Source organism: Halichoerus grypus, chromosome 1, assembly GCF_964656455.1.
Source record: "Halichoerus grypus chromosome 1, mHalGry1.hap1.1, whole genome shotgun sequence".
In the NCBI taxonomy this organism is placed as follows: Eukaryota; Metazoa; Chordata; class Mammalia; order Carnivora; family Phocidae; genus Halichoerus; species Halichoerus grypus.
Genome location: NC_135712.1, coordinates 4,421,287 through 4,435,156, shown reverse-complemented (window position 1 = coordinate 4,435,156; position 13,870 = coordinate 4,421,287). Strand labels below are relative to the sequence as shown.

Below are 13,870 nucleotides of genomic sequence, written 5' to 3'. Positions count from 1 at the left end.
CCACGGGGCTAGCATCCATGAGAGCTGAGGGTAGCACTGTCCCCAAGAACTGACGAGGACTTCAGGAAGACAGCTTTAGGGGACAAGATGCTGAATGCATTTTTGGACAGGCTGGGCCTGCGATGTGTGGGATAATGGGCAGAGAGGTCTGCAAGAGTTGGGTCTCAGGGTCTGAGTCTGGGGCAAGTGGGAGCCATGGGTGATGCCCATGCAAGAGATACCACGGGTCATCTCCGACAGGCCAGCCCTGGGGGCCGACCGGACCAACCCTAAGTCCACATCTGCCCGCGCTCCCTGCCTCACCTCAGCCTTCAGACCAGCCCCCCTCGCCCCTGCCTCCCCTGGGCAGCAGTTACCCAGCATCATTGCCTTACAGGGACATACAGACTGGTTCTGCGTACCGTGCAGATCTCCAAAGACTCCATAAACATTTGGGAAAAAAAAATGTATAATTTATTTTTACAATATTTCACAATTGAATTTCACAGTTTAAAAAAGATACAAAACAAAAGAAGATACAAAGGAAGACAAACAGTGGTCACAGAAAAAGACGCTAAGGAAGTAACACGTTCTCACCATGACAATGTTTTTTAAAATCTGGCTTGGGGAGCAGGTGGGGTGCCGAGGGTTTGGAAGGTCCCCAGGGATGGTGCCGAGGAGGCACATGGATCAGAAGCATCCTGGGAACGGGACCCCACGACCTTCCGCTTTAAGGTTAAGCAGCAGCAGTAGAATCATTCATTTTCTTCTGGGAAACCAGTGTGCCCGAGCGGAGGCAGGAAAGCAGTACTCACAGCATGACCACTGATGCTCGGCGATTCAACCACGGCCCTTCCCTCCAGGGGAAGCCTGAAGGGCAGGAAGGGGCAGAGTCCAAAACACCCCTTTCTCTTCAGCACGCTTGTGTACAGAACGCTTTGCAAAGCAGTTCAAGTCCCTGCTGTTTGCGCTTGGCAAGGACAACAGTGTTGTTTCAAAAAGCCAAAAGTAGCAACTACTTAGAGGCAGGGGCCGAGACGGGCCGAGCACTGAGGTAGTTCCACGCAGCAACTCGACATGGAAACAGTGTATCTTCAATCACACATCCCTGATTTCCCCTGGGGTGACCTCAATTTCCATGTGATCAGCAAGGCCTCAAGAGGGTCACCACGGCACCCCACAATCTCCAAGGAAGAGGGTGGGGAGTGAGGCTGGGTCTCCCTTGGGGGCGCCCCCCCCCAACACGCGGCGGCGGCCGCCAGCCCAGCCGTGCACAGGGGGCTCGTGTTTGCGATGGTTTTCCTTGTTCGGAGGGAATTGTCTACACTCTCGCCCTCGCGAGCAGGAGCAGAGGTTCTTGTCTTCAGCCATGAAGGGCTGGTCCCTTTGTTTCCAGCCACCACCCGGGGCTGCTGAGAAGGCACTAAAAATTGATCAGCGAAGACCCCTGTGGGGAGACTGGCCGCGGGCAGCCCTCCCCGGCAGTGACCCCAGAAGCTTGCCCCTGATGGTCCCACCCAGCTTTCTCCCTTTCTATCTCCAGCCATCCAGCAGCTGAGAAGTCACCGACCCCAGGTACATCCAGAAGTGGCCCCCGCAGTGGGCTCGGAAGGAAGATCCCAACGGGGCAGCCTCCAACCCATTGCTTTGCATCGGCCCCTAGGCGCCCGCAGCCAGCTGGGTCTGGTCATCCCTTTTAGACGAGGGGTCCGGGAGCAAAGGGTCTGTGGCCTGCACATAACTGTGGAGAGTGCCAAAGACAGACGAATTCACTATTTAATAACAATGAAAGGACCTTCAAATCATTTCTAAAAATACATTATGCTCAGGGAATGAAGAATCAGCCCCTTCATTTCCTCGAGGAACAGTGCCAAGGACAAAGACCACATGGATTAGCTGTTTGCCTGTTCAAAAAGGAAAAAAGAAATGATGTTATTTTCTTCAGCCATAAAAAGGTAGTAGCAAATTATTTTTTTCTCCTAGACTGACTTCTCACCAAATGAGCAAGCTGAGTGGGACCAAGAGATATCTCTCCTACGGCATGAAGGTCAAGGAGTTGGGCTGGCACCCCTCTGGTCTGATACAGGAAATTTTCAACTTTCCGTGTTTGTGGGCCCTGCTCCTGGGCTCCCAGGGGAGCTATACCCAAATTCTGGTCTTCACCACTTTTCCTTGTACCAGGGAACCCCAGCTGCTCCTCCACCCCAGGGCACAGAGATCCGGCTGATCTGCCTCGCTCTGCTCTCTGCCCATCACCGGAATTTGATTTGATGAGTCGGGGGCGGGGGGGGGGGTGGTGAGCAGAGCCAGCTGAGTCAGGGCTAAGCATGGTCAGCAGAGCACAGGGAAGCCCGTGTTCGCTCGGCTCCGGACTCGGAGAGGCTCCGCCCCGGGTTTTTGTACCCGGGCGGCAGTGAGGGTGGACGGCGGAGGACGGGGAGGGCGATGCTGACTGCAAACCGGGGCCCCGGGAGGCAGAGTTTGCGTGGTGCTGGGGGGCGAGGGGGGTCAGCCGTCAGCCTCCTGCAGACAGGCCACACCCCGCAGACTTCTGGGCTTTGACACCAGACTCAGAGCGCTCGGTGAGGAGGGGGACAGGGAAGTTACCCTCATTTGTCGGTAAATCCAGTCCGTAAATACTGTCACGTTTCCGTACACTCCTGGTCTGTTAGCTTTGGCACAGCCGGATCCCCAGCTCGTGTCCCCAATCAACCACCAGATGCGGCTCTTCAAAGTGACCAGGGGACCTCCGCTGTCACCCTGGGGGACGCGGCAAGAGCAGAAGTTCAGACCACGACCCACGCACACAACGGGCCACGCACCGAGGGTGGGGGTCGGGGTGGGCGTCCCCATGCGATTACGAGTGGGTGTGTGGGTTTCGTGTCTCCCCCGGCGAGGGACAGCAATATAATCCCCCAGAGACTACGCCGGTGACGAGTTTTAGTCTGTACCAAGTAGGAGTTACTAAATAGTGGACCGTATTTTTAAATAGTTCCGAAGCATATTTCTGTCCCACTGACAAGCTGACAAAATAAAACCCCAGGGGTGGAAGCGGAGGTGGCTGGTGGGTGGTGGGTGGCAGCACGCGCTTCCCCAGTGTTAGCGCTGAGCCTGGCCACGGCCACGGCCACGGCCACGGCCACCCCGGAGCTGCCTCCAGTCTGGGAGCGCGGACCCCGCCTCGGTGCGGGCGGGCGGGCCACGGCGGGCCTGACACCTTGCAGTCACCTGGCAGGAGTCGATGCTTCCCTGCAGATAGCCCGCGCAGACCATGGCCGGCGTGACCAGGTTGTTGTAGACGTACTTGCTGTTGCAGCGCCCAGGCTCGATGAGGGGCACCATGACCGCGTTCAGCTCGTCCGAGGTCGTCCCTGAGACAGAGGTCGACACGGAGCTGCTGTGGGGCCAGCAGCTCCCGCGGGAACAGAGCACTCCCTCCTGGGGACATGCTCCTGCGACAGGAGACCGATGGGCACGGCCCCTCCCCGCCCTCACTGCTCCCCCCAAACCTTGTCCCGGGACACCGGGTCATCCTTACTACGGGTGCAGTGTGCCGAGTGCGGCTCTTCCTTTTCAGGGACGCCTCCCTGCCCCCGGGGGCTCTGGAACGCCGTCCGTCTTCTAGAACCTCCTCTCTCACCACCCAGCGACTTGGTTTGGGGCACCCTCCTCACCAGACCATTCCCGGGCCCACGGGGTGCTCCTGTGTTTCCACCTTCAACAGCCCCGTGGCCCTCCACATGCCGCCCCACCTCTCGGCTCCCATGCACGTTGAAACTTCTCTCAACCAGCGTGGACCCTTGTCATCTCTACCACTCCCCTCCCATCTTGCCGCCTCCACATGGGTGTCCTCCAGGCACCACGGGCTTCAGGAGCCAAAACAGAGCCTCTCACTGCTCTCCTCCACCCCAAATCCTCACCACCCCGTACTCCCCGACTCAGGAAGTGGCACCACCACCCACCCTGGGGCTCAGATCACGAAGCAAAGAGCTGCCCTCCCTGGATCCCTCACTCTCCCCCCTGCTGATATTCACTCCATCTGCAAGGTGGTGGCTCCGTCCCGAACATGCTTGGTGTCCCCACCTCCAAGCCCACCACCCACAGCTGAGCTGGTCAGGGAGGACCACAGCAATGATTCCCCACACTTGAGTTCAGCCCCCCTCCTGCAGGCAGGAGGCATCCTTTTTACTCCCCAAAGGGCCACCAGATCATGTCATTCTCCTTTTTTAAAAATAAGATTTATTTGAGAGAAAGAGCACATGCGTGAGCAGAAGGAGGGGCAGATGGAGAGAGAATCCTCAAGTAGACTCCTCTCTGAGCATGGAGCCCGAAGCCGAGCAAGGGGCAAGACCCTGAGATCATGACCTGAGCCGAAATCACGAGTCAGACGCTTAACTGACTGAGCCATCCATGTGCCTGTTATTCTCCTTAAAACCTCCTGATGGCTCCCTATCTCACTAAGAATAAAAGCCAGTGTCCTCCCCATAGCCTAGGAGGCCCTGCATGGCCTACACCCTCACCCCTGGCTCACTGTGCCCCAGCCACACTGACCCTTCTGTTCCTTAAACAGCCTGGTCATTCAGATCTCAGCTCAAATGTTGCCTCTTCCAAGAAGACTTCCCTGATCACCTCTTCAAAGCAGCCAGGCCCCTGCTGTCACAGCTTCTTGCTGTTTGAAAGCACCTAGTTCCGTCATTTGTTTCCTGTTTGTCTGACCACATTCTGCCCCCAGATATCCACGAGAAAACATGGAGATTGCCTTATTTTGTTCAGTGCTGCATTCCCAGCCCATGAGAGGTGCCCCACAAATCCGTGATTTTCCCATCTGTCCTGGCCACTGTGAAGCCACGAACACCAACCGGAGGCTCACGTGCAGTAACTGTTCACACTAGACGCCTGGATGCCGAGCCCACCACCACCTCCCCGACACGCCCCCAACATCGCCCCGCCTGGTACTTTTCACCTTGCTTTAAAGGAGGTGTGTGTGTGCCTTAAACACTTTTCAGAAGGGTGTAAACCATACATAAGATGCTTCTTTGTACCAGTAAGCACTTCCAACACTTCATAAACATGAAACAGCTAGGATTCCTTGATCTGAAAAGTATTCTCGGAGATGAAAGCAAATTATAAGGAAGCCAGCTGAGCAGGCCTGCGCCAGGACGGTGTGGGCCCTCCTCTCTCTGGGGTGTCAGGGCACAGGGACAAAGCTCTGGCAGCCTGCCGCTGGCCGTCATGGGGCACGCGAGCCCACGGTCACTCAGCCATCGAAGGGCATGGCGGGCTTCCAGGGCAACCCGTTAGCAACAAGGGGGTGCGATCACAGGGCTTGTACACCTCTCACAGTTACGCGGCTTTTCTAGTTCAGAAAAGCAGTTTCCACACACTGTTCCGCTGGAGCTTAATCAGAATACTGTGCTAAGTAGGGCAGGTACGATTTTTTCCCATTCAGCAGGTGGAGAAACTGAGGCATGGAGACTGGGTGAATCACCCAAAGTCATCTAATCATGTGCTAATAGAACCAGGATTAAACCCAGGACCTCCCACTTCCAAACCCCATGCTGTTGTCCCGGGGGACCCGCAGAGCTGCGTGCCCTAGAGCCTCACCTTTCTCGTAGGTGGCCCCCCACCCGGAAATCCAGCAGGACTGATCCGGCTCTAGCATCATGCCTGGGTTGGGCAGACACACTGGTTTCACTTTGTCTGTTCCAGGAAGAGAAAGCATGGTGAACGGGTCTGGTCTACGCAAGGCTTCCCGCAACAGTCTTCACCTGGACCTTCCCCACCTGTACGCAGCTAGGCCTGGGACTGCCACCATCGCTCAAGGAAAATTCCAGATTCCGACGTGTCCTGGCACTCCCACTTTCCGGCCCCGCGGCCCCGCCTTCTTATAGGCAATCTGCTCCCTCCTCTGAGAGGTATGCTGCTTGGAAATGGGATTATGTGCTAGTTCTGCTTCTAAATATTCACAATTACGGGCGCTCCCAGCCTGCACCTCGGAGGCCCCTGCTGGACACCAGCCCCCACCGACCGGCTCCTCTGGGTCTAAACTGTATCCCAACTTGAACCCAACACCTCGAGGAGAGGGACAAGGCTCTGCTTCGTCTGTACCCATGTGGGCTGGAACATTCCAGAGGGACCCTTGGACGGACCAGAACGGGGGCCGAATACGAAGCTAAGGGAAACCATGTGTGTTTTTTATTGTTGTAAATTGTGAAGTATCTTACCTTCAGGATTCGTGTGAAAAAGGAAAGTACTGACGAATGTTCGACCAGTAGCTCTCAACTAGAGGTGACGTCGCCCCCGGGGGACGGGACACATTGTTGTCACAACTGAAGGGCACCACTGGCATCTAGGGGGTGGACGCCAGGGCTCCTGCCACCTGTCCTACCCAAGAGCAGCCCACCCCAAATGTCAACAGTGCTGTGGCTGGAAACCCCTTGTGGACTTCCGCGCGTTGGTGAAATCATCACTCTGATGTGTGCAGGACGGGCGAGCCGCTGACGGCCTCCCCGAGAGCCGCAGGTACATTCTCGGCTGTGCAGGGTGCCCTGTGAGCCAGCCCTCCGCACCCCACCCTCCGGCTAACACGGCCCGGGGTTCGTTCCAATCCACCTCTGTCCGTAAGGTGTGGTCAAAGCCATCCACGCACCCTGAGCCCCACGGACACGGGTACGTACCGTTAAAAGTCAGAGGTGTCTGCAACTTCATTAGAGCGATGTCATTGTTCTTGGTCTTGGAATCGTAATTGGGATGGGAAATCACTTTTCCCACTCGGTATCCATGTCCATAGAACATGAAAGATTGTCTCAGGATTCCCGCGAAGGCCGTCCAATACCGGGGGTTGTTCAGCGGTCTGGAAGACAGCGCCGAACACCACTCAGCGTCTCAGAAGCATGAATGTGAACACTCATTTGGTGATACCCGAAAGTCACACGCTGGAGCCAAGTCTCCCAGAGGTGACAGGACCCGCTAGAAGCTACATGGCAAGGCTGACGAGGAGATCTCAGGCTCCTTCCTTGGCACCACACCGTGGCCCCATTCCTGCCCCCTCTACATCCCCACGCAGCCCGTCCCTCCTGTGCTCCGCTCCAGGTTCTAAGAACGCTTTCTCTTGGGCCTGATGCCTCCCTGAGATTTCAAACCTCATTTCTTTTTTTTTTTTAATATTTTATTTATTTATTTGACAGAGAGAGACACAGCAAGAGAGGAAACACAAGCAGGGGGAGTGGGAGAGGGAGAAGCAGGCTTCCCACTGAGCAGGGAGCCCGATGCGGGGCTCGATCCCAAGACCCTGGGACCATGACCTGAGCCAAAGGCAGACGCTCAACGACCGAGCCACCCAGGCGCCCTCAAACCTCATTTCTGCCAGGACTGGGTCCTACCTACCTTTATGTGGTAGGGCATCTTCGGGCACACAGTAGGTGCTTAATAAATGTATGTGGATGCCTAGACTCTAGGTCAAACAGTCATCAGGGCATTAGCTCTATCTAGGTATTTCCTTTTTAAGAGAATCCCAGACCCTGGGAAGCCATCAGAAGGAGGAAGGAGGTGGGAGGAGGTGAGGAAGGAAACACCGCTCCTTCCACCCTCCCCACAGCCCCTGGGACGAGCAGGCTCGCCCGTCCTACGGGTGTGCAGAGGGGACGCCGTGCTCAGACACCTTGTGTGACTGGCCTGAGGCCACACAGCCAGGGAATGGCAGGGCCAGCACCCAAGCCAGGTACAAGCTCATTCTAAATCAGAAAGACAGGGCGCCTGGGTGGCTCAGTTGGTTAAGCGACTGCCTTCGGCTCAGGTCATGATCCTGGAGTCCCGGGATCGAGTCCCGCATCGGGCTCCCTGCTCTCCCTCTGACCCTCCCCCCTCTCATGCTCTCTGTCTCCCATTCTCTCTCTCAAATAAATAAATAAATAAATCTTTAAAAAAAAAATAAAAATAAAAATAAATCAGAAAGACAGCTCTGCGGAGCGGACTTTCTTCCAAAATAGGCATGTGACAAAAAAACTCTACGTTTAAGGAACAAGGCCAACACTATAAATGACGGCTACCCCCCCCCCTCCCTCCCCATCTGCGTGGGCAACGCCGCGGCCAAGGCTGCCTAGCTGTGGGTCCCAGGGAACCTTCGGCAGAGCAACGTGCGGTCCCCTGGTGTGCCGTCTTGAGGACGAGCATCGGGGGAGACCAGGCCTCCCACAAGGGCAGGGCTCCTGAGAACTCAGCTAGGATGCAGGCTCCCCTCACACGCTGCGACCCGCCCAGAGCCCTGCCCACCGGGGACTCCCGCACACACCTGCTGAAGGGGTGGGGGATGGGCTCGGCCCCCGCTGCCCACGTGTGCGCCCACCTGCCCCTCCAGCAGGCCGTGGGAGCTGTGCCCCACGAACAGGCAAAGAAACCGGGGCCTGAAGAGGTCAGACACTTCACTCCCGGTCCCACGGCCCGAGCCACCTCCAAACCCGTGAGCCACGCCCCCGAGCCCCCACCCCCATGGACTCACTCCTCCACACAGTGCGCAGCTGTCACGATCCACTCGGGGGTGATGATGGAGCCTCCGCAGACGTGGGTGCCCTGGACGTGCAGGCTCACCTGCCAGGGCCAGTCCCCCAGGGCGGCGCTGCTCCCGCCCACGATCCGGCTCTGGCGGATCAGCTTCCCTGTGACCCCGCACTCTGAAAGCGAAAGCACAGTGCCCGTGGGCAGGAGCGGGGCCGCCCCACGGCCCCCCCAGCGTGCGCCCAGCCGGCTCCAGCCGGTCTCCTGCCAGGCTGGTGGGCCACTGTAGCTGCCTCCTATTCCCATTCGTCTGGGGTCTGAATTTGAGAGAATGTGTCCTGGTCTCTTGCTGGTTGAGGGGAGGAGAGGATCCGCCAGCCCCCCAGACCGCGGGGAAGCGCACTTCTGCTGGCACTTGATTCGGGATCGGGCATGGATCCCATCAGTGTCTCCTGCATACCCAGGTGGGGGTCTTGGATAACAAAGGGCCTGGGCCTGCTTGACTCACGGGGAGACTGAAGGCTCAGAGGCCCCAAGACTTCTGAACAAAGCAAAGGAGGATGGGAAGGAGGGAGGAGGGAAGAGGAGGAGGAAAGGGGAGGAAGAAGGTGGGGGAGAAGACTGAGGAACGAGGGAGGAGGGAGAGGGAGGTGGGGGAGAGAGTGTGAACCCTCAATGCCAGGCCTGGCCTGGTCCCACTTGTGCCAAGTTCTTGGTCAGAAAGGGAAACGAGGCTTCCTTTGTGGAAACTCGGGAGCACCGGTGGGGAAAGAGCCCACTTTACAGGACAGAGGCTCTTGGTGGCAGGGGGCACATGGTGTGGGGGCCTCGGAGGCACAGGGAGAAGTTCACGGTGGACCAGAACCAAACGAGAAGGGGAGACTGGAGGGGGTGCTGAAGTCCCAGGGGCTTCCCTGGATCAATCTCCGAGCCCCTCCAGTCCCATCCTGTCCCTGTCACCGCCAGCGTAAAGACGCTGGGGTTCCGTGAGTGTTCATCCAGTGCACCTGCAAACTGCTCGAGTGTGTGGGCCTCATGCCCCACGAGGTGGACGGCGAGGGCTGGAGGGTGGGGCGGGCACATTTTCTTGGGGCCTGAGATAGCTTGAGCTGAGCCTGGCTGGGAAGTGGCAGCCGGCCGGGACCGCTGGGTCACGCAGCCCCGCTCCCGCTCCCCGGGAGCAGCTGCTAGATTCACCTCTTCACACTGAAAAGCTGAGCTTCGGAACCAGTGTCCCGTTGGAAAACAGGACTGGGCCACCCCAGAGAGGGGAGCGCAGGGACAGTGCCTCCCACACTGATCAAAGTTTGGAAGCTGTAACTCATCCCAGCATGAAGATGGGAACTGCCCCGGCTGGACATGGCAGGAGAGGGGCGCCCGTCAGTTTCCTGAGATTGCCCATCCTCACGGGACGGCTGTTTCTGGACCCAAGGCTGAAGGCATGTCCAGCACACCGCAGTTCCAGAAAGGTGTTCCTTGGGGGGCAGCTGGGGTGCAGACGGCGCGAAGCCTCTGGGCATATCCCAACCCATCACCCCACCTCCCTAGACACAGGGGACGTGTTTTGGAAGGTACAGTGTGTTCCCTATTTAGGAAAAAAAGCGGGTAAGCAAGGATCACTTACCTATACAGCGTAAAGAAACCACCGTTTTTGAAGAACAGACATCACTGCAAAAGAACAGGGGACGTTCTGGTCACTATAATAAGTAGGAGATACTTGACTCTCAAAATACTTAGAAATACACATTTTCTTCCAATGTTCTCACTCCCTGGCCTCCCCAGGCGTGGAAGGGCCCACGATTGAGGACTCAGATGAGGAGATTAGATCTACACGGGGGACACTGGCCAAGAGCAGACACCGAGTCAAAGCCCGGGTTTCAAGTCGCCGCTGTGTACCCTGTGGCCCCGTGCCTCAGTTTCTCCCTTCTGTAGAGTGGGATAACGAGGGTACCATCAGAATGGCCGTCAGGGCAGGCACCCAATAACATGAGCTACTATTTTTATTCCCAGACCTTGAAATCACCCTCTGATTTTGTCTGGGTTCCTATGACTGCTTTACAACTTACTGCACAGAAAGCAAGACAACCAATCATCTGCTCGGGAGCCAAAGAAAAGTTACTCGTTTGGGCGCCTGGGTGGCTCAGTCGTTAAGCGTCTGCCTTCGGCTCAGGTCATAATCCCAGGGTCCTGGGATCGAGTCCCACATCGGGCTCCCTGCTCAGCGGGGAGCCTGCTTCTCCCTCTCCCACTCCCCCTGCTTGTGTTCCTGCTCTCGCTCTCTCTCTCTCTGTCAAATAAATAAATAAAATCTTTAAAAAAAAAAAAAAGAAAAGTTACTCGTTTGGGAGGTAAGTGTTTGAGGTTCCAGTTGAAAGACAAATAACCAATGCAGTCTGTCTCAGAGGGAATTTTCCCCTAATGCATCGTGAGGGAGAGAAGCAGCCCTAACATGCAGGCATCTGCCTCCGGCTGTGTGTTCCCCTGAACGTCGGCAATTTCAGGGTCCGCACGGGGCCAGACAACGAACCGTGTCCAAGCCACACGGTGACCAACAGCCCCCTCTGCTGGCCACCATGAGTGATGGCACTTGTTTGCCAATCCCGAGGTAGCCCAGCTTCATGCCCGCCCCCTTCTAGAAAAACAGCGTTAAGATACCAATCACAGAATCACCTCCCTTCCTAACAGCATCTAATCCAAGCAAAGCCCCTCTTCCCTGAACCTCCCCAAAATGATCCAACACAAGCCCAAGTCCTATACACAAAGTCCCCTCTGACACCCTCACACCGAGAGGCCCCACGGTTCCATGGACCCTGCGGGTCCTGGTGGTCTTTGGCTACGGGGCATAACAATGCCAAGAGAAGATACGTTCCCATTAAAAGAAGACGTTTTCTAAGAACCGTAAAGCCGACTGTCCTCTATGTGGACGTGCAGTGTGCAGCCACCAGCTTGTGGGCACGCCACGGCCACTCAGGTGAGCCCCACTGGGAGCCCGCGACTCAGGTATCAAAGCAAAGAGAAAGGAGCCTTCCACCGCCCCCCACATGTACGGGACACCCCATGCCAGGCAATGATCTCCTCGTCTTCCCTCCAAACCCAGCAGCCACCCGGTGAGTCCCCGGGGCTCTTGTGGAGAGGAGGCAGCCTTCCGTCCCTGCTCAGCCCCCATGCTGCATGTAAGTGTTCGCAGGAAGAACAGAAACACCCAGCATTTACAAAGAGCCCAGGCAGCTGTGTTTAGCTTCCCGGGCAGGCAGAACACAGCCCCGCTGTTTTCCTGCGTGCACCTGGCGAGCACAGCCCTCGTCCTGGGCTCACCCTGTCACATTCCTGGGGACAGCCAGGCTGAGCGGCTTGGGCGGAAGTCAGCCCCCTAGCCACAGCCGTCAGCAGCCACCAGGAATGCAAACTGCTCCCAGCCTCCCACTCAAAGGAAAGGAGGGGCGGCATGGTGGTTACCGCATTCTCCCGTCAAGTGCAGCCCCTGGCACCTGGCCGAGAGGGAGGAGATGGCTTGGCTAGCCACCTGGGGATGAGTGATAGGGACCTGGGAGCTGACCAAGGCTCATGCACAAAGGACGCTGTGTGACCTTTACATTAGAGAACATTCAGATAATAATGATGATCCTAGGAGACTGCAAAGGCTTTAAACATATACGCAAAACAGAACAAGCAGCTTAAACCCACCCTTTCCTCCACCCCCCCAACCAGTTAAGAAATCAATCATGTGATCTGTTGCTCAGGTTCATTTCCAACCACCGGACACACAATGACCTGCCCAGGCCCACAAGTTGGCTTCGAGGTCCAGGACACCTCGGCTAAACTGAACTAGTCACCCCCTCCCAGGCCCCCAGAATGATGCCGACCCCTGGCACGGCATCATCTGACAAGGTGGCTTAGGGCTGGGGGACCAGCCGTCCCTGCTGCTTGGGTCTGAGGAGATCCTTGGGAAGCAGGACTTCCGGGCTGAAACTGGCAAAGTCCAGGGCAAAGCAGGATCAGTTGGTCACCCTGGTTGGGACCCTGAGGCTTTCTCTGGGATTCCTGGAGACACACCCTTTCACGTAGCATGTATATCTCTAAAGTCCAGGGAGTAAAGGGTGGCTCAGTCGGTTAAGCATCTGCCTTCGGCTCAGGTCATGATCCCAGGGTCCTGGGATCGAGCCTTGCATTGGGCTCCTTGCTTTGTGGGGAGCCTGCTTCTCCCTCTCCTTCTGCCCCTCCCGCCCCCCCGCTTATGCTTGCTCTCTCTCACTCAAATAAATAAAATCTTAAAAAAAAAAAAGAATAGAAAAGCAGCAAGGAGGACTCTCCATTTTACAATGTTATCCAATGCCATCAAGAGCTTAACAAAATGGCCCGTAACCCTTAGCTGCTTCCCAAGGATGAACCCAGAACAACCAGCCCCGCTTACAGTCCAATCTCCTCCCAATGAGAAACTCATCGATACCCAGAATTACGGCTCAGAGAAATCAGCCTTGGCACCGTGATTCTCCATGGTGTCTCCTACTCGCTCTCATTACAAATTTTCTTAAAAGAAAAAAGAAGTCACCGAATACCTGTGGTACAGTTTCTTATAGAGATCCAGACTGCCAGCACTTAGGTTCAGCTTCATGAAGCTGGTGGCTCCACTGTCATCCACAATTCCTTGGCTAGAATAAAAACTATTCCTAAAAGAGGCAGAAAATGTTAATTAGAACAGTGTCTTCGTTATAAGCAATTGCAAATCCTGTGATATCATCATACTTCTCTTGCATGGTGTTCGGATTAAGAGGAACACCTTAGCATTTGGAAAACAAAATCACAAGTTCTAATCAAGTGAGGCTGTGTTAGAACCATCTTTCCCCACAATAACCCGGAAGTGTCAGGTAAAAGCTCCCGGTTGGTCTTTTTCTAATCTGGTTTGGGTTTGGATAAAGAAACCACGAGAATAGGGATGTGTGAGTAGATGTAACTTAAGTTAAAACACCCCCAGCTATAAAATCCCATAAGGTCCTGAACTGTGACGGGGGCCTCACTATGTCATTCAATTGCAATTTGAGGATGGCATTTTGAAATATTTTACCAGCTAAGATGCCAAGTTTCTTATTAAGCAGTAATTAATTTTAAAAACTGGCATATGGGAACCCCTTAGTATTGCACAGAAGTCATATGGGGACACCCCAAGGAAGAGGTGGTGGCAATAAGATCACACAGCCTTTCCCCATGGGGCAGACGGCTGCCATGCACTCACGGGGTACTCCGGTGAGCCCCCAGCTGGGAATCCCTGGGAGGGGCCCTCCTGCCTCTTCCACCCTCCCCGTGGCCCCATGCAGGACTGAATTCTCTTCCATATAAATCTGATGTCATTTCTCTCCCGTTCTTCGGGGCCTCCTCCAAGCGTGCATACAGTGAAGGTCAA

The 13,870-nt window shown here is 55.9% G+C and overlaps 1 protein-coding gene across 1 annotated transcript in view; it reads right to left on the bottom strand.

Annotated features, from left to right (window-relative positions):
• Positions 1-444: 444 nt before the first annotated feature.
• TMPRSS2 (transmembrane serine protease 2) overlaps positions 445-13,870 on the bottom strand; it is a 32,319-nt gene continuing 18,893 nt past the window's right edge. Inside the window, exons 6-13 of the mRNA XM_078062518.1 lie at positions 13,029-13,139; positions 10,097-10,140; positions 8,477-8,648; positions 6,657-6,832; positions 5,584-5,679; positions 3,208-3,350; positions 2,587-2,739; positions 445-1,883 (exon numbers count right to left, since the gene is read on the bottom strand). Of these exons, the coding sequence (XP_077918644.1) occupies positions 1,872-1,883; positions 2,587-2,739; positions 3,208-3,350; positions 5,584-5,679; positions 6,657-6,832; positions 8,477-8,648; positions 10,097-10,140; positions 13,029-13,139 (907 nt within the window). The 3' untranslated portion in view covers positions 445-1,871. The remainder of the gene's footprint in view (positions 1,884-2,586; positions 2,740-3,207; positions 3,351-5,583; positions 5,680-6,656; positions 6,833-8,476; positions 8,649-10,096; positions 10,141-13,028; positions 13,140-13,870) is intronic.